The 19,264-nt window shown below is 35.9% G+C and overlaps 1 protein-coding gene across 1 annotated transcript; it reads right to left on the bottom strand.

Annotated features, from left to right (window-relative positions):
- Window positions 1-12,125: 12,125 nt before the first annotated feature.
- LOC121406603 (adhesion G protein-coupled receptor E2-like) lies at window positions 12,126-13,484 on the bottom strand. The gene is made up of 2 exons (XM_041597612.1): window positions 12,960-13,484; window positions 12,126-12,389 (listed from the first exon to the last, which is right to left on the bottom strand). The coding sequence occupies exons 1-2, from the start codon at window positions 13,482-13,484 to the stop codon at window positions 12,126-12,128; spliced, it is 789 nt and encodes a 262-aa protein (XP_041453546.1).
- Window positions 13,485-19,264: the final 5,780 nt, after the last annotated feature.

The raw sequence follows: 19,264 nt of genomic DNA, 5'->3' as shown, positions 1-19,264 counted from the left end.
TGTACTGCAAATACTTAATTGCAATTCTCAATAAAGGGAAAACTGCACAATTATAACGACTCTTTGCTTTGCTTGTAAACTCAGAGGTTACAGCCCGATAGACCGCGGGTCCGTTAGACCGCGGGTCCGATAGTCCGCGGGTCCGATAGACCGCGGGTCCGATAGACCGCGGGTCCGATAGACCGCGGGCCCGATAGACCGCGGGTCCGATAGTCCGCGGTGTGTGTAAAATTATGATCAGGACAATATAGTGAAATCCATGTCATCAAGAGGTCAAAAGGTCAATGATATGAGTCCATGGGGTTCTATAACGATGACCCACAGGGCAATCGCCCCCTGACATCTACTTCAAGGAAAATATTATCCCCATATATTTATCGGCGGGGACTGTTACCCCCCCGGAAATTTACCCTGGCTAGACGCCATACGGAGCCTCTAAAATGCCATCGACTTGACGACATGGCGAGATACTTTATCTTGCCATGTCGACTAAATAAGCTTATTAGGTCCGCATGGCGGGATCCATACGTTATCCTGCCAATCGATTACAGGTCGTTACTTTGTTTTGTTTCTAATAATGGATACTAAATATAAGTGACGACATTTTCTAGTGAGTTGTGTTATATCAGTGCATCTGCTTTATTATATAATCATGTTAAACCAGAACGGATTGTTCTAAAAATATATATCTTACCAAGCTACCATCGCGAAGCACCATCAGACAAGTATAATCGAGACTGACTAAAATTTCAGCATTTAGTGTATTGGTTATAAAGCTCATCAATTCCGTTGAAAACATACCTTAATAAATTTATATCTGTAAAGGATAATTGGTCTTACCATGTAGGCGATTCGACTTATTGTGAATCAACTCTATTATAAATTTATATCAATATAGAATATGTGTAAAGTGAAAAGCACCAACTTACCTGTTGTGATGTTGCCATGTGTGATTTTCTCAGTCCTTTTTACGAAATAGTCTACATGTTTTCATACACCAAAAGAAAAAAATGATCCAGGATGTGTGCCTGTACATGTTTTGGACCATTTTGGTTTTAGCCTGTATGCTGAAGTGAGTTGAATACTTCCAATCGATTACTAACACTTGTAAATTTACCAACGAAATTTACATCGATATAGTGATAAAAAGTACCAACTTATGTTTGTAATGTTGCCATGTATGGGTTTCGACTCATGGTGAATTTCTCAACCATTTTGTATTGAATGGACAACATTTTTTCATTCATTAAAGTACATAATGATTCAAAATATGTAATGGCTAAAGAAATACTTACAATCGATTGCTGGAATTCACACTTGAGAAAATAACTTTCAAGATTAATGGCTTACTATTTGATTACCAGCAATCGATTGCTGCCATGTTCACCATTTCGTACACTCTTTGCATTCTGGACGGCTTGATGCCTGCTTTATTTTTACCTTTGGTGATATTACAATCTATTAAATTAATACATAACAAAATTTAACATTACAACACAGGTAAAGTCAATCGAACCGATCACAGGTATTGTAATGTAGGAAAAAACAGTTTGTCTAATTTATTTTCAATATACGAAGGAGCCTTTAAATACTTTTTGCTGTCAATATCTTGCAAGTACATGCTCAGTGGTATTTATTTTGAATCATTTTAGTATATAACTGTCTCTGTATCCATTTTTCTCAAAGGCATTGTACTAGCCTTGATTCTCACCACATGTTTGCTTAATTTCGTTAATTGTAATCCAACAAGAAATGCTCTTTAATACCTGTACTGAATTTAATCGATCTGTTACCCGCAATTTTACACTGAATGTATTCCGATTTTTACTATTCTTTTTAATTTATGTTTGGTTCTTTGACCAAGGTTTATCGATAAATTTTTATAGAATTATTTAGACAGGTTTCATTTCTTTATTCACTTTTGTGATTACAACAATTCTGGTTCTACTTTCTGTTAACGTAAAGGTGGCCAGATGCTCGCAGGTTATGACTTCATTGACCTCCCGTATGATTTGCTATCATTGTCATCATCATCACCACCACCATCATCATCATCATCATCATCATCACCACCACCATCATCATCACCATCATCATCACCACCACCACCACCACCACCACCATCATCATCACCATTATCACCGTCATCATACTGTTACGGCACAGAAAATTTACATACAAACCAGTTATCATATCTTCGATCTTAAAATCTTGGTAATATCATTTTTTCTTCACGAGTAATGACATAGACATTTTTTCTATTTTCAATACAAACAATGCATCATGTAATACATATTACTCAACTGAAGATTTTACTTCTAAATTTATAGACACAGAACACAAATTCAGTTTGCTTCACGTTAATGCCCGAAGTTTGAACAAAAACTTTGAATCATTGGAATCATTACTCTTTATTCTAAATAAATTTCAAATTCTCCATTATTGGTGTCACGGAAACATGGCTTCATAATAATTCACCTAACATATTCAACTTGCAAAACTATAATCTTATTAGGCGAGATCGTGAAGATCAAAGAGGAGGTGGTGTAGCATTTTACATCAATGAACATTTGCAGTTTAAAATAAGAAAAGAAATATCATTAAAACAAAGTGAAACTTTATTCTTAGAAATCATGAAGCCGAAAGGCAAAAATATAATTATTGGGTTAGTTTACAGACCCCCTCATGGCAATGCAAATTTATTTTGCGAAGAGCTTGAAACATGCCTTCATACCATAACAAAAGAAGATAAACAAATATATTTAATGGGTGATTTTAACATTGACCTGTTATCCCAAAATAATGAAAACGATTTATTCCTACACACTATGCATTCATTTGGTTATTATCCCCACATAGATCAACCGGTTACAGCACGTTAGTCCGCGGGTCCGATAGTCCGCAGGCCCGTTAGTCCGCGGGTCCGATAGTCCTCGTGTGTGTAAAATTGTGATCAGAATACAGTGAGATATTTATTATTCCATCATATGTGGGAAAAACTGCTCGGAAATGACGTCAACGTTAAAATGTAAAATTTTAATAGCTTTTTAAAACTTTGATAGATTCCCTAAAACCCTTACCAATATCATTTTAATTATTGTCTGCTATTTCTACAATAAACTTTATGTCAGTGTGAATTTCTCCTGTAATGAATTAAGTATACTTGGGATCCAAAGTGTGCTTCAAATTTGAATATTAGAAAAGCGATTTGAAATGAGATGGCCGTGCATGTAAGTCCAGGAAAAATAGGAAATACCACCTCAAGACAGTGTTAACAATTTGGTGCAGAAGATCCAAAGTATCATTCAAAAATGTTACCCTTTTCATTAGTCTAACATAATTCCAATTTTCTTCTCAGAACCTTTAATTTACTGTATACATGGAGGAAATATTGGATTTCTTCGCATGGGGGCTTAAGACTGACCATGTATACCTCTGTTAGTTTTACCTCTGCCATATATTATTACCTCTGTCATTTACCTCTGCCATTTATACCTTTGCCATTTTTACCTCTGCCATTTTTACCTCTGCCACTTTTACCTTTTGCCATTTTATGGATCCACGCCTGATAGAACCCCATGGTCTCGTATCATTTGACCTTTTAACCTCTCGATGACATTCGATCTCACTATGACCATAATTTTACACACACTGCGGACTATCGGAACCGCGAACTAACGGGATGTCACCAAACACAGAGCTAAGAGCCTTCTTTCAGATTTCATCAGAAAACGTCTTATTGCGTCGTTATTTCCTTTTTAGATTTCGGCCAACAACTTGCGGGCCAATACTTGAATTTAAAAGAAAATTGAATGTTTAAGAAGATTAGCATGATATCTTTAATCAAACGTGATTAATCAAACATAAAATTGATTGATTGTAGACCAACTGAATTATCATATTTTTTAATCCATGATATCATCTTGATCTCATCTTATAACCAGAGGGGACGAATATTTAGTCATCCCCGAGTCCTAAAAAGGGATTCCTTGCAGATTTACGCCCATTGCTGAAAATAAATAAATTAATACAATTTGCACCATTTAACATGCGTAAATAGATAACAATGTCATTAGCTGAACCTGACTAAATACAAAACTTGGATGGAGAGGTTCCTGATGTGTAATGAACAAATGGTTAGAGTTTTGTTATGATTGAATGACATCACATGGCACTTAATCTAGTTATAGGAAATAGTAGTGTACGGGCGTAAAGAATACAGACAGTATTATGTTGTAATTCTAATATAATACACATCTAGAGTGCCATTAACATTTTTCGAGGGACACGCTGTAGTATCGAATTCATGGTGTTTGGTCAACATAACTGGCGTATATTATAACCTTTTTCCATTTGATAGTTTAACACACTACTGCAGTGTGTATCAAAAAAAGTTTACACTTTGAAAAAGCCCTGGGAATTAAAAAATATACAACATGTGGGTAATTTTTTCGCATAGATTCTTCGGTTTGGGTCTCATATATCCAATGAGAGTAAAAGTAATGACTGGATGTTACACTTGAGTTAGCACTGTCCATTTTTGTAAAGCTCGCAGAATCCTGTTTGCGCAGAAATGCTCGTTTTCACGCTGTGTCAAGGGAGAAGGGCGAAATCAAACTTACCCTGCGAAACATTTCTCATACATTTTTCCTTTGACTTTTAGTCAATTCAAATAAAACGAATACATTTAACCATTTTGTAACAAATTTGCCACCCAAATTGAAATTTCAACAGTTAGTAAGCACACCCTTTACCCTTTTTGTTCCAGCTGGATATGAGGACATAATTGAATCTGAACAAAATTTTATATCAGACATATCCAGCATTTTTTTACTAAGTTTTTATCATTTTAAGTAGGTTTACCTTTCATTTTTCATGTAATGTTTGTTTCTCTACACTTGACAATGATTAACAAAATAAAAATCAAGCCTAAACCATTTCATGTAAATCACAGCTCAGTGTAAAGGAAATGGCCTCGATGTGTGGGGGAGTGGGGTGGGGAGCAATGCACTCTTCGAATTGTTTTGGGCAAGGAAACCACTTTAAAAAGGTAAAATATGTCTTCATGATTAAGGTCTACTTTTATTTGCATAACTATTTCAAAGTTCTGCGCCAATCATTTTTCACTAACTTTTCAAAAGTAAATGGTGCTCACTCAAGCGGAAATATTTTTCGACAGTTATATCGTCATTTGCTTAAATGGATTTGTACCAATGTTAAAATGTGGAAAATCTTCAGGATATTACAAATGTATAATTTTACAGAATTTTTTCCAAGTGTAAACTTTTTTTGATACGCACTGTATAAGCCGGCATATTTCGTGACCTGATTGTGTGTGATTCTCATGACACCGATTGATTCTACAAGCACTAAAGAGCAGGAGGGTGGCGTGTCTACATGCAGGGATAGCAAGTAAATGCCACCCCCCCCCTGGGGCGGGGGTAGCAATTACTTACCCGTTAGATTAAATTAACCAATAAGAATGGATGTGGGATCAAACGGCTCGATGTTGTTTAAGTAAATTAAACCAGTGAGAAACACGGAGAATAAAATGGACAGACAACATGGGCGTGGCCCTTACCTCACAGACCAACCCCGCTCCTTCCTCCTCATTGGTGGAAATGTCGAGGCACGTGACCCCTTCGTTATCTGGAGCCCGTTGCAGAAAGACTTTCGATCAAACGGAACTCATAAAAACGTTGACTCTTAACCAATGGGATACACGGTTAGTGACTTGCAATTGATTTTTAGTTGTTTTTAAATGCATCTCTTTCTGCAACAGACCCTAGGACTAGCATTATGGCATCGAAAAAAATATGTGAGAATATTCGATCCTAATAAAGAAATATCTTTTTAGTCACTGGTTCTTGAGCTCTGAATTTTGTTATGAGCTGATGGTGTCTATATGGCAAGGTTGTGTCATCCCTATATATACATAGACTGGTTGTTGTTGTTGAATATGATGGCGCTCTTCAATCTCTCCAGATTATACGCGCCAGTCGCTTTCGTAAGTAGGACGTCGTCGGCAAAGGGGATCCATACGACGTCAAACCATTGGTGACGATTATATGAAGTATTAATATAGATTAATCACCCATCCACCTATTATATTAGTAGGTCCTACCAAATAAAAAATCTTCGAGGAATAAACATATTAATATAAATAGAGAAATCAAATATCGCGCGTGCTAAATGATTGTTCGTGAAAAAGGGCAAACCAGCTAACCGATCGGCTACTAGCATGACTAGTTATATATTTAGATAATTTCTTAAAATCTTAGTTAAATAACAATTCAATTGTGACATCACATACAATTTCACGTTCTTCTTATTCTTTTGTTTTGTCTTTTCTTATTAATAGGAAATATCAATCCTTCTTTCATGTCTAGTGTTTGAAGAAAATGACACACACCTAACTGTCAAAACGGTTAGTAGCATATATAAAACATAATAGTTCCCGCGTATAATCGGGATTAATTAACAATTGTTTTAGATTCGGGTCATTCATCTTAAGTTTATTAAACATGATGCGTCTCTCCTTTACATATTTTGAACAAAATAAAATATAATGTTCAATAGTCTCAAATACATTGCACACCTCACAGAGGCCTGAAGAGTGCTGTTTAATTTGAAACATATAATAGTTTTATCTGCACTTACCTATTGTGATTTGATGAAGGAGGCATTCCTCTTTCCGAGAAAAACCTTTTCTATAAGCCTGCTTAAAGACATTATCATGAATAGCATATAAAAATCTACCATTTCTAGACGCATTCCAATCTGCTTGCCAGACACCTTTATAAAATGTCATACGTGAGCATGTAAGTTCATTTATAATGTTTGGTAAAACGATGTCCATAAAATTTTTCGCGGCTCCTTTCTTGGCAGCTTTATCGACGATCTCATTGCCGTTAACATTACAATGTGAGGGAATCCATTCAAAATTAATACAGATATCTTTTAAACTAAGTTTATGAATTTTGAATAAAATTTCATTAACAATAGTGTATTTTATGAAATATGAATCGATCATATTCAGTGCTATGTGGAGGTGCCGTGTGTTAAGGCCCTAAACCGCAAATTGCACCTAAACCGAAAATCGCCGCCTAAGCTTGTAGAAAAAAAAGTATTTTTGAAACGAAGGACCTTGGATGAGTGGTTTCACTCCCCTGGTAACATTTAGTATTAAAGTTTGAAAATTTTTGAAAATAAGTTACTATTACTACTACTACTACTACCACTACTACTACTACTACTCCTACTCCTATACTACTACTACTACTAATAATACTACTACTACTACTCCTACTCCTACTACTACTCCTACTACTACTACTACTAAAACTACTACTACTACTACTCTTACTGCTACTACTCCTACTCTTACTGCTACTACTACTAAAACTACTACTACTACTACTACTCTTACTGCTACTACTACTACTCTTACTGCTACTACTACTTCTACTACTGCTACTCCTACTACTACTCCTACTACTACTCCTACTACTACTACTACTACTACTCCTACTCCTACTACTACTCCTACTACTACTACTACTACTACTACTACTACTACTACTAAAACTACTACTACTACTCTTACTGCTACTACTACTACTACTACTACTACTACTACTACTACTAAAACTACTACTACTACTACTACTACTCTTACTGCTACTACTACTTCTACTATACTGCTACTCCTACTACTACTACTACTACTACTCCTACTACTTCTACTACTCCTACTATACTACTACTACTACTACTACTACTACTACTACTACTACTACTACTACTACTACTCCTACTCCTACTGCTACTACTACTCCTACTACTACTAAAACTACTACTACTACTACTACTCCTACTCCTACTACTACTCTTACTGCTACTACTACTTCTACTACTGCTACTCCTACTACTACTACTACTCCTACTACTACTCCTACTACTACTACTACTACTACTACTACTACTACTACTACTACTAAAACTACTACTACTACTACTCTTACTGCTACTACTACTTCTACTACTGCTACTCCTACTACTACTACTACTACTACTATTTCGTACTGATTATGACTATAAAAATATGAGTACATGGCTTCATTACCCTCGTAACATTTTGTATTAAAGTTTTAAAAAGATTATAATAAATATTTAAAAAAATATTTATAGCGATTCTTTCTTTATTTTCCGCCTTTCATTTCTTCCCTTTTCCTTTGTTTAAACCTACAGGCGTTAGATTATACTAGGGGAGAATTAGGGATACACAAAAAAACACGCAAAAAAACACAAAAAAAAACGGCACTATGTACAGCCCAAGTTGCCCAACTCCCACCATAACCAAGAGTCCAAAACCAACAAACAAGAAGAACAATAATGATAGCCTTTTAGGGCCCCATGGGAGACCAACTTTATGTTGAATGAGCACCCTGGTAAAATATTTAAATAAATAAACAAATAGGAGGCGTGAACACAGAGGGCGGCAAACATAAATCGCAGAAGGATGGAGGTTGAAGAGTGAGGAATTAGAACTCGGGCGCTGATCTCATTTTTATGAGAAATGTTGTTGTTGATCCCTTTGTTGATACACGTATTTATTTATTTGTTTATTTATTTAAATATTTTACCAGGGTACTCATTCAACATAAAGTTGGTCTCCCATGGGGCCCTAAAAGGCTATCATTATTGTTCTTCTTGTTTGTTGGTTTTGGACTCTTGGTTATGGTGGGAGTTGGGCAACTTGGGCTGTACATAGTGCCGTTTTTTGTGGTTTTTTTTGTGGTTTTTTTTTGTGTATCCCTAATTCTCCCCTAGTATAATCTAACGCCTGTAGGTTTAAGCAAAGGAAAAGGGAAGAAATGAAAGGCGGAAAATAAAGAAAGAATCGCTATAAATAATTTTTTAAATATTTATAATCTTTTTAAAACTTTAATACAAAATGTTACGAGGGTAATGAAGCCATGTACTCATATTATTATAGTCATAATCAGTACGAAATAGTAGTAGTAGTAGTAGTAGGAGTAGCAGTAGTAGAAGTAGTAGTAGCAGTAAGAGTAGTAGTAGTTTTAGTAGTAGTAGTAGTAGGAGTAGGAGTAGTAGTAGGAGTAGGAGTAGTAGTAGTAGTAGTAGTAGTAGTAGTAGTAGTAGTAGTTTTAGTAGTAGTATAGTAGGAGTAGTAGTAGGAGTAGTAGTAGTAGTAGTAGTAGTAGTAGGAGTAGCAGTATAGTAGAAGTAGTAGTAGGAGTAGTAGTAGGAGTAGTAGTTTTAGTAGTAGTAGTAGTAGGAGTAGGAGTAGTAGTAGTAGTAGTAGTAGTAGTAGTAGTAGTAGTAGTAGGAGTAGGAGTAGGAGTAGTAGTAGTAGTAGTAGGAGTAGCAGTATAGTAGAAGTAGTAGTAGCAATAAGAGTAGTAGTAGTAGTAGTAGTTTTAGTAGTAGAAGTAGTAGTAGTAGCAGTAAGAATAGTAGTAGTAGTAGTAGTAGTTTTAGTAGTAGTAGGAGTAGTAGTAGGAGTAGTAGTAGTAGTAGTAGAAGTAGTAGTAGCAGTAAGAGTAGTAGTAGTAGCAGTAAGAGTAGTAGTAGTAGTAGTTTTAGTAGTAGTAGTAGTAGTAGTAGTAGTAGTAGTAGTAGTAGGAGTAGTAGTAGGAGTAGGAGTAGTAGTAGTAGTAGTAGTAGTAGTAGAAGTAGTAGTAGCAGTAAGAGTAGTAGTAGTAGCAGTAAGAGTAGTAGTAGTAGTAGTTTTAGTAGTAGTAGTAGTAGGAGTAGTAGTAGGAGTAGGAGTAGTAGTAGTAGTAGTAGTATAGGAGTAGGAGTAGTAGTAGTAGTAGTGGTGGTAGTAGTAGTAATAGTAGCTTATTTTCAAAAATTTTCAAACTTTAATACTAAATGTTACCAGGGGAGTGAAACCACTCATCCAAGGTCCTTCGTTTCAAAAATACTTTTTTTCTACAAGCTTAGGCGGCGATTTGCGGTTTAGGGCCTTAACAGCCGTGGCCGAGCGGTCTAAGGCGCATGGCTATACATGGAAAGTCCGGAGTTCGATCCCCGGCCGCGGCACCTATGCCCGTGAGCAAGGCGTTATAAATCTACAATGCTCTTTTATCCTGCTTTCAAATAAATGGAAATGCTATATGCATTACTGGTAACTAGGTGTGCACTTGTTTTTTAAAAAAAAAAAAAAAAAAAAGCTACGGAACATGGTTTATCAAAGGAGTCTAACCACTCAAGTGCCATTAAAATGACCATGAGTTCAGCTCTCCTGATACTTACATTATATAACCTGAAATACTTTTTTATTTTATATTGAGGAACATAAAATGCTGCCCCAGTTCTAAAATTATCCTGTTTGGATCCATCAGTATATATATGTAAATAACCATTCCACACAATTCCAATTCTTTCTGAAACAATCGATTTCATCTCGGCCGTTAGCATATCCTTTTTTTTCTAATTATACGATGTGCATAAAACGACACAGGAGGGCGGGACAAACGCCATTCCGGGATTTTTGTTAATAAGTTGTCTTGCTTCTCTACAAGTACCTCATCACTACAGGCTCGAAGATTGAAAGGTTTTTCCCCTTCCGTCCATTCGTGTCTGTTCGTATGTTCAATGAGAATTTCTCTACTTGGATGACATGAAGTACTAAACAACAAATTTATATCTAAATTTATCATTAAACAGTTTTCTCCGAAGATACAACGGTAATTCACCGGTCAAAACTTGTAGAGACTCTAATGATACATTGTATATCGTTCCTGTAATGATTTTCAAAGCTCTATATTATATAGAGTCAAGCTTTTTCTTAAGAGATGTACAGGCAGAATCATACATTTCACTTCCATAGTCTAAAACAGATAAAATAAGACCTTTGTATATCATCATTAAAATTTCATACCTATTCCCCCAGGACGTACCCGAAACGCAACGTAATAAATTTAATGTTTTCTTACATTTATCAATAATCGCATTAATGTGGCTAGACCAAGTTGGGCAAGACAAACGAACGTAGAGGGCAGCAACACTTTGCAGTATTGCTTTTATGTTGCTGCTCTCTACGTTCCTTTGGCAGGGATCTAAGAATGATATTTTAACTGGGGTCCTGATGTGAATTTGACAAAGAAAAATATCACCAAAAAAAATTAGGTAATTTTGGTCCCGAGAAAATTGATGAGCAAAAAAAAAAGGGGGGGGGGGGACATTTTTGTGTTACATTGATCAATTTTTCACATCTAGAATTATAGGGGGGTGCTGCAGCTGCCAATGGAGAATAACACACGCAACACCCCCATGGGTTTGCTTTAGTAACCCCAACACCCTCGCTTTCCAGGGCCATGATGAGGATCACATACATCTAATGGGGATTGAACCATTTTAATAAATGTTTTGATTACTGCAACATATGGGAAACTATTCCCACCCGGTATGGATTGAAATTTCGAAAACGCGAATAGATTTTTGTCAGAGTATCCAAATTCTTTAAATTTCGTGAATGAACAATCCTAAGTTTCCTGGAATAAAAATCGTGACTACAGCATGGACAAATTTCAAATTGTAAATAAAGGTAACTGGAAACAACGCTATATCAGATCTGAACAACACCATTTATATAACGTTTCATGTACATACTTTCTGTTTGTTTTGTTTATCTAAAATACCATGATCTGAGAACACTAATACATAAACAGTTTCTGCTATGCCTATTTCATCCTATATCTTTTACATGCATGTATATATAGCTCCAAATTAATATCATATATCATATCTGGCTATTCACATATTCTAGTAGTAGTAATAACAGAACAAATCTTAGACATGATATAGTCTGAACACATCGCCTTGCATGTGTTGATGATCTGCAGGTGGCGCATGTCTGAAAAATACTCGGTTTATGCGTATTCCTATTTCCTCTGAATAAGGGGACTATACAATTATAACGTCAAATACATAAGCCTATAGCTATTATTTACAAAAGGGTACTATTAAATTATGACGTCACTGGCATAAGATGTTCAGCTATTATATACAAAAGCTCGATTGCTTCATCATTTTTAGTTCGGAAAATATTTCCATGGTCCTATATCGACTCCCCTCTCCGCTAAATGAATACTTCATACTGATACTGTTTGAACTAAGCTTTGTTCTGACTTTGTCCGCAGTCTCATCTCAGATCCGACGTCAGGTCTCCTACCGTATAACTTCTTGAGCAGGAGGTCCCGCCACATGTGGCAAACCTTTCGGGTAGCTGTGAAAGCCAAAAAGATGTACAGACCCTGACAAGAGTTGAGGATGATAAAGATGTACCAGAGAGCTTCCTGCTTACTGAATGCAGCCACAAATCCAAAGAGCCATGTGAAGCCCATTATAGAAGATACCTATTAAACCATGAAAATCCAACTTATTTGTTAATTATAGGCTTGCGTTTCAGTATCAAACTTTTAGGAAAGGCAAATTCCGAAGAAAAAAAAACATTTACTGTTTTGGACCAATTAAACCATGTTATTGAATTGTGTTGGAGGTTGTTGGCATACATGCCTTCGTGAAGGGCGCTTATTTTATCCAATCCAAATATTCTAATTGCTGCAAATAACAGACCGCCTACCAATTAATATCTTCTTCATGCAATGCAAAATTGTTTGTTACTACTATAAATAGCGTTTAGCAACGCTCAACCCGGTACCACTGTTTCTTTTTTTTGTAAATTCCAGTGACAAAATTAAGATATGACACACATTATATACTATCACTTCTGTACTCTATGTAACATCTTCTCTGCTAACTCATTCATTTGAATTTTTTAGGGCCGTCGCGTCGGTGCAAGCACAGTCGTAGCATTTGGCGAGTCGAAACAAGGAACACCAATTCTATTCTTTTTTTGGATAGACTAAAGCAATAGAATTATTTTTTTTTTGCATGAAAAGGGTGATAAGTTTCGAAACGCATACCTTTATTGCGATCTTGAGAAGTTCTTCAGTATAACTGCAGGCTTTCTTTCCTTCATGAAGGGTCATTCCGATCTTCTTGCTTTTTGCAATGCCATGGACTGTCTTCACAAAGAACAGCAGGTTAAGACAGAGCAAGAATAAGACAGGAACGCCAAATACAAAAAGGATGGCCAACCCATCTCCGATCCAGCAAGACGATTGTTTACCGTAATGAAAGTCGAGATCTTTGCCTTTGAGGATACTGAGAGTAAGGGTGAAGCTCACAAACAAAAATGGCAACCCAAAGGCCAGTGATAGGTAACCTGTAAGCAATCTTAGGTTTGCTGTCGATACCCTAATGTTTGCATGGGATCCAAAGGTCCGGCTGAGATCAAAGGCGATCATCGTGGAGACGGTAAAGACAGTCAACCATGAAAAGTGGGATGCAGCAGCAAACACTGTGCACAAATGCTGCGATGCGCTGCTAACCATTCCTCCGAAGAGCAGAAGACACTGTGCGAGGAATAGGGACACACATAGTGTCATGAGCAGGTGGTTACTGACTTGCTTGCGAAGTGAAGGGAAAGTCACGTAGGTCAAAAAAGTCACTAGGAGTGATGCAAGTGAAAGGGAAGTTCCTGCCAAACTAACGTATGTCTGCATGGGTGAATATCGAAAGAAGTAATTGGTAGTCGTTTCATTAACGGTTCCATTCTGATTTAAGAAATGACACGCTCTAAGCAACCCGTTTTTTTAACAATGCGTATTGCTCTCGAGACAAAATTTCTCCTGATGGTATGTACTGCAAAAGTCCACCATCCCCTAAATGAATGAATAAGCTCCTGTTAAAGACGGTACTTGGACATGGAAGGTTTCCTTCACTCGAGTCACATACAAACCTAGATTCGGTCCTTGTGACGCTGTGTCTGCTCCGGAAGAGTTGATACGTGGTTTCAAGTACCTTAAATCTCTCTATGTTCATAGTGTCATAATTTGATGGAAAGGGGGGTGTACTGTGAGGATGAATTAGGGTTGTGCCCGTGGTCATCTCAAAACTGGTGGTTGATGTTGTCATTAATGTCTCGCAATTTATGGACGTACCACAGCGACTGAATAATGACACGGCTGACACGTTGCATGATCCAGTTGTCATATTTTCGCGATAATGTTCAATGGTCTCATCCACCATTTCAAAAGTGAAATTACTTTTTAGACCCCAAATGAAAAGCGTCTCATAATGGCCGTTGGTAAAGATTTCTATGCACTTGGCTTGAGACGTTAGTCCGAAGATTACCATCAATTCGTTGGTAAAGCATGCATGAGTGGTCCCAAAGTAGGGACATACGCCTTGCTCCTTAAACATGTTAAAGAGAACCGTAACAGAAACAGTTTCATTGTAATATTTCATCATCTGGCATATGGTTTCGACAGCTGTATCTTCCTTGACACATGCACCTTTAACCATTCTGTATTTATGAGGGCAGGTAAGTCTTAAGCACGCACCAGAGAAAGGGTCAAAAACTTCACCCGATTGGCAAGTCACCGTGACTGTTGATACAACAGTTTCACCTACTTGTAGTCTGGTGTTGCTGTCCGACGTGAAGTCAAACAAAACAGAAATCGGGGTAAGATTTGGCGCATCAGACTCTTGTCCAATTAAACCATGGGAATGATCCAGGTCCATGTAATTAGGACACATTACTCTCTGGTCGGGGTATGGACCGACTGAGCATGCGTAACAAGCTGGGTTTTTGAAACGAGGGTTCCCGTCTCCGTCAATCAATATTGGAGCAGTTAAAGTTTCACATGCATATTGGAGTTCAGGGTCAAGTGAGGTCTTACAGAGGTCTGTGTGGTTTTCATGGGATTTCGTCTTGAAACACGTCCTTACGGCAAGACCATTTGTTGCATTTGCAGGATATTTTACAAAAGGCCAGCAATTGCTGTTGTTAAGTATATCTCCAAAGGGTTGTGGATTAACCTGCAGATCAGTAACAACATCTTCAGGACATATCAAGTTAATGTGCCATGGAATCAGTGTTTGAGGGTCAAGCCCATTGCATATCACACAATATACATTCCTAAAGCTTACGGTGCTCTCAAAAGACAATGGGATATCTTCTAAAGTAGAATGCAATACTCGGTAGGGAACTTCGCACCTTTCCCGAATCTCTCTGTCCTTCCAGGTGCTGGAGATAAGCACATACGCTCTCGTATCTCTTTCACCTATCTTAACCTCTTCACAACTGAAGAAGCTTCGGTCGTATAAGTCAAGAGGTGACGGCTGTAGATTCCAGTATCTACTGCAATCGATTGGATGATCCTTGGTAAACTTGGGACAACAATCGTCAAAGAAGGTGCAATGTTCATCACAGTGACATGTGTGACTTTGGTTGTTAAACATACCACATGTTCTAGCAGAACACACATGGGAGTCCATGCAAATTGGTACCGTCAAGTTTCCAATCGTCACATTCGTTACTCGATCGTTGTCTAATAATGAGAAAAGGTAAGAGATGTATGAGTTCATTTACACGAGAATTCCATCCATTGAGGAACAAGAAGGGCACACACAATTCGAAATTACATTTACATCATTTTATAGATGTATTTGTGCGTTTTAGGGTGTATTTGTACAAACATGTGAGTTTATCTTCAGCATAGGAACATTCCTTTAACCAAGGAGACCAACCTCACAGAGTTTCTTAAAGGTCAAGTTCACCCCAGAGAAATGATGATTTTAATAAATAGAGAAAATCAAATTAGCAAAACGCTAAATATTCCATCAAAATCGGATATAAAATAAGAAAGATATGATAGTTTAGAGTTTAGCTTATTTTTTTCACAAAATATGCAGTTATAAGCACATTTCAATGACATGCAAATGAAACAGTCAATGATATCCATCACTCAGTATTTCTATTGTTTTTTATTGTTTGAATTATACAATATTTTATTTTTTACAGATTTGACTATCATGAGGACCAATTTGACCGAACCATATAGTATGAAACAATGCTAATTCCACATGTTCAGGAAGGAATTCATCTTTGCTTCACTTGACAATGAGGAGAAAGTTAGAATATTTCTAATTTCATATGATAAAATACTTTAAAAAATTATGAGTGGATGACGTCATCAGTCCCCTCAATTACATACCGACCATGCAGGATGTACATATAACTGTTTTGTGAAATTAAGCGAAAATTTGAAATATCTTAACTTCCTCATTTTTGCATCCGATTTTGATGACATTTTCAGTGTTATGCGTGTTGGATTTTTATCTTTTTTATTCAAATCAACTTATGATTGGGGTGGACTTGTCCTTTAATATTCGAGACAGATAAAATAGATAAAGGTTTACACTTAAGCAACTGATCATTCTTCCAAATTTTTTCAGCAGCCATTTCCCTCATTTGAAATATGTATATTAAAGCATGATGCCCAGAATTATTTAGTGTGATGTTTGTGCTACATATTTGCCATGTTACTATTACACTTCGATGAATTTCAAGGGACCCAAATAATGCCTAAATTTGAATTTTAATGCAACTCACCGTGATCACTCTCCACTTTTTGTCGCGTCGGCTATTGATTGGTAAGTACCTAAAATATTTCATATTCATATGAAATTGCAAATATCCCACTGAATATCTAAATGAAATGTTAACTCGACTATAATTTTCTGTACAGGAATATTTGAAATATGTTTTGTTATTTATATATGTCAACATGTACAGAATAAACTGTAATTGTTGAAAATGGAAATAAATGAAATGAAATGAAATGAAATAATGCCCAATAATGTATATTTTATGCATTTACATGACGGACAGGGCAGATTATCCAACAGATTCGAATCGGTTGATAATTATATATTAAATGAGAAATTAGTAATTTGTAGAAAAACGTTATGTACAAAATCTCCTAAATATGCCTGATATTGGAACATGCAGCTTTTTTCAGTCCCTTAAAGGAAAAGTCAACCCCCCCCAAAGTTGATTTGAATAAAAAGTGAAAAATCCAACAAGCATAACACTGAAAAATTCGTCAAAATCGGATTTAAAATCAGAAAGTTATGATATTTCAAATTTTCGCTTGATTTCACCCTGGTTGGTGTGCAAAAGAGGAGGCTGATGACGTTATCCACACGCAATATCCTTTGTATTTTGTTATATGAAATGTGAAAATTCAAATTTTTCTCCTCATTGTCAAGTGAATCAACGATTCACTTGACTTCAACCCTGAACATGGAATTAGCATTGTTTAATACTATATAGTTCAGTCAACTTGGTCCTTATTGTCAAATCTTTTTTTAAAAAAATGGAATATTGTATAATTCAAACAATAAAAAAACAAAATAAGTAGTGAGTGATGGACATCATCAACTGACTCATTTGCATGTCACTGAATTGTGCATATCACTGTTTTATGAAAAATAAGCGAAAATTTAAAATGCAATAACTTTCTTATTTTACAACGGATTTGGATAAAATTTGCAGCGTTTCGCTAGTTTGATTTTTCTCTATTAAAATCCACTTTCTGGGGGTGGACTTGACCTTTACACAATGTATTAGTCCAGAATAGGCCCCATAGAAATTTGACCAAATCTTGTTTTTTATATATACAATATTTGTTGATGGCTTCTTGTCAATTCGAGGGCGCTGATTACGAATCTGGATGATGCCACTCGTGTTACCTTGATCATTTTCTGCAAATTGGCAAAATCCAATATGGCCACCAAAATATGCAAATTACCCATGAAAATAATAAAATTGTCCGCACATTGGCTGTGAAATTCATGGAATTGTGTGGCAGGAGTGAAATACAATCTTAAAAAAATAATTTCTGACAAAATATTTATTTTCCTGATATTCAAAATGGCCGCCATAGGCCATTGTATACACTATCATGTACAATATGAATAGGGAAAACTAATTTTCACAAAAATGAGCACTAAACTGCAAAAATCGCGATGTATAAACGAAGTAGCATATGCAAATCAACTTTACTAATGAGAATTATTATTTATTATGTCATATATGGGAACATTGCTGTATTTTGATATCTAAAATAGCCGCCACTGGCCCAAAGAGTATGTACAATGGCAATGGCTGGGGCCAAAAAATGACAAAATTGAGCATTAAAATGCATATTATTAAAATAAACATGTGGAATATTGACTAAAAACATCATTGTAAATATGCCATTTATGTGATAAATGCTGTATTTTGATATTCAAAATGGCCGCCAAAGCCCCTATATTCATCATGTACAATGTGAATGGAGAAACTAATTTTCACACGAGTAAGAAACATAAAATGCATGTAATTGTGATCTATGAGTAAAATATTGTCCGACAACATGTTTTATAGCAAGACATATCATTTCTTTTGCGATGCATGAGATAAATACTGTATTATGAAATTCAAAATGGCCCCTATGGGCCCTAACAGTATCATCTACAATGTGAATTGGGACATATAATTTTGTAAGAATTTGGATATGCTTGACTATGACATCCATATAATTCTGTTGTATGAGTAAAACGTTATTTGAAAACATTTTTTTTAATCATCACATTTCTTCTTCCATATAGGTGATAAATACTGTAATTTGACATTCAAAATAATCTCTACAAGCCCTAACTAAATTATGTAACATGCAAACAGGGAAACTAATTTTCACAAGAGTGAGAATCATAAAATGCATATAACTGTGATGTACGAGTAAAGATATTGTCTTAAACATTATTTCTAACTAAATACATCACATATTGGTCGTGGACATGGTGGAGGTAATAAATGCTGTACTTTTGAAATCCAAAATGGCTGCCATAGGTCCTAAAATTATTGTGTACTTTGTAACATGGGACATATAATTTTGACAGAATTTGGCTTTGCTTGACTCTAAATATTGCATATAATTGTGAAGTGTGATGTAAGTGTGAATCATTGTCTAAAACCAGGTTTCTAACGAGATATCATAATGTTGTGTAATTAAAGTGATAAATGCTACATTTTTAAATTGAAAATGACCACCATAGGCACTTATCGTATAATATACAATTTGGGTGGAGACAAATATTGTTCAGAAAAAGGGCATATGGCAGTCATTTTGAATGTTGAAATACAGTATTTATCACCTGAATTACATAGAATATGACATATTTTGTTATAAATCATGTTTTCAAACAACATTCCACTCATACATCACAATTTGACCAAGCAAAGCCAAATTCTGTTGAAATGATTTGTTCCCATTCATATTGTGCTTAATACCGTAAGGGACTGTAGCGGCCATTCTGACTCTAAAATAAAAAAAAT

The sequence above is a fragment of the Lytechinus variegatus genome, chromosome 1 (genome assembly GCF_018143015.1).
Source record: "Lytechinus variegatus isolate NC3 chromosome 1, Lvar_3.0, whole genome shotgun sequence".
NCBI lineage: Eukaryota > Metazoa > Echinodermata > Echinoidea > Temnopleuroida > Toxopneustidae > Lytechinus > Lytechinus variegatus.
Note: the sequence above shows the minus strand (reverse complement) of the source record. Positions and strands in the feature narration are given on the sequence as shown.

Bases quoted from the DNA above. Each gene is read 5' to 3' on its own strand.
- LOC121406603 (XM_041597612.1), bottom strand. From the start codon at position 13,484: ATGACACTATGTGTGTCCCTATTCCTCGCACAGTGTCTTCTGCTCTTC. The intron at 12,390-12,959 runs GTATGCGTTTCG...ATGGTTTAATAG, and splicing joins TTCTCAAGATCGCAATAAAG to GTATCTTCTATAATGGGCTT.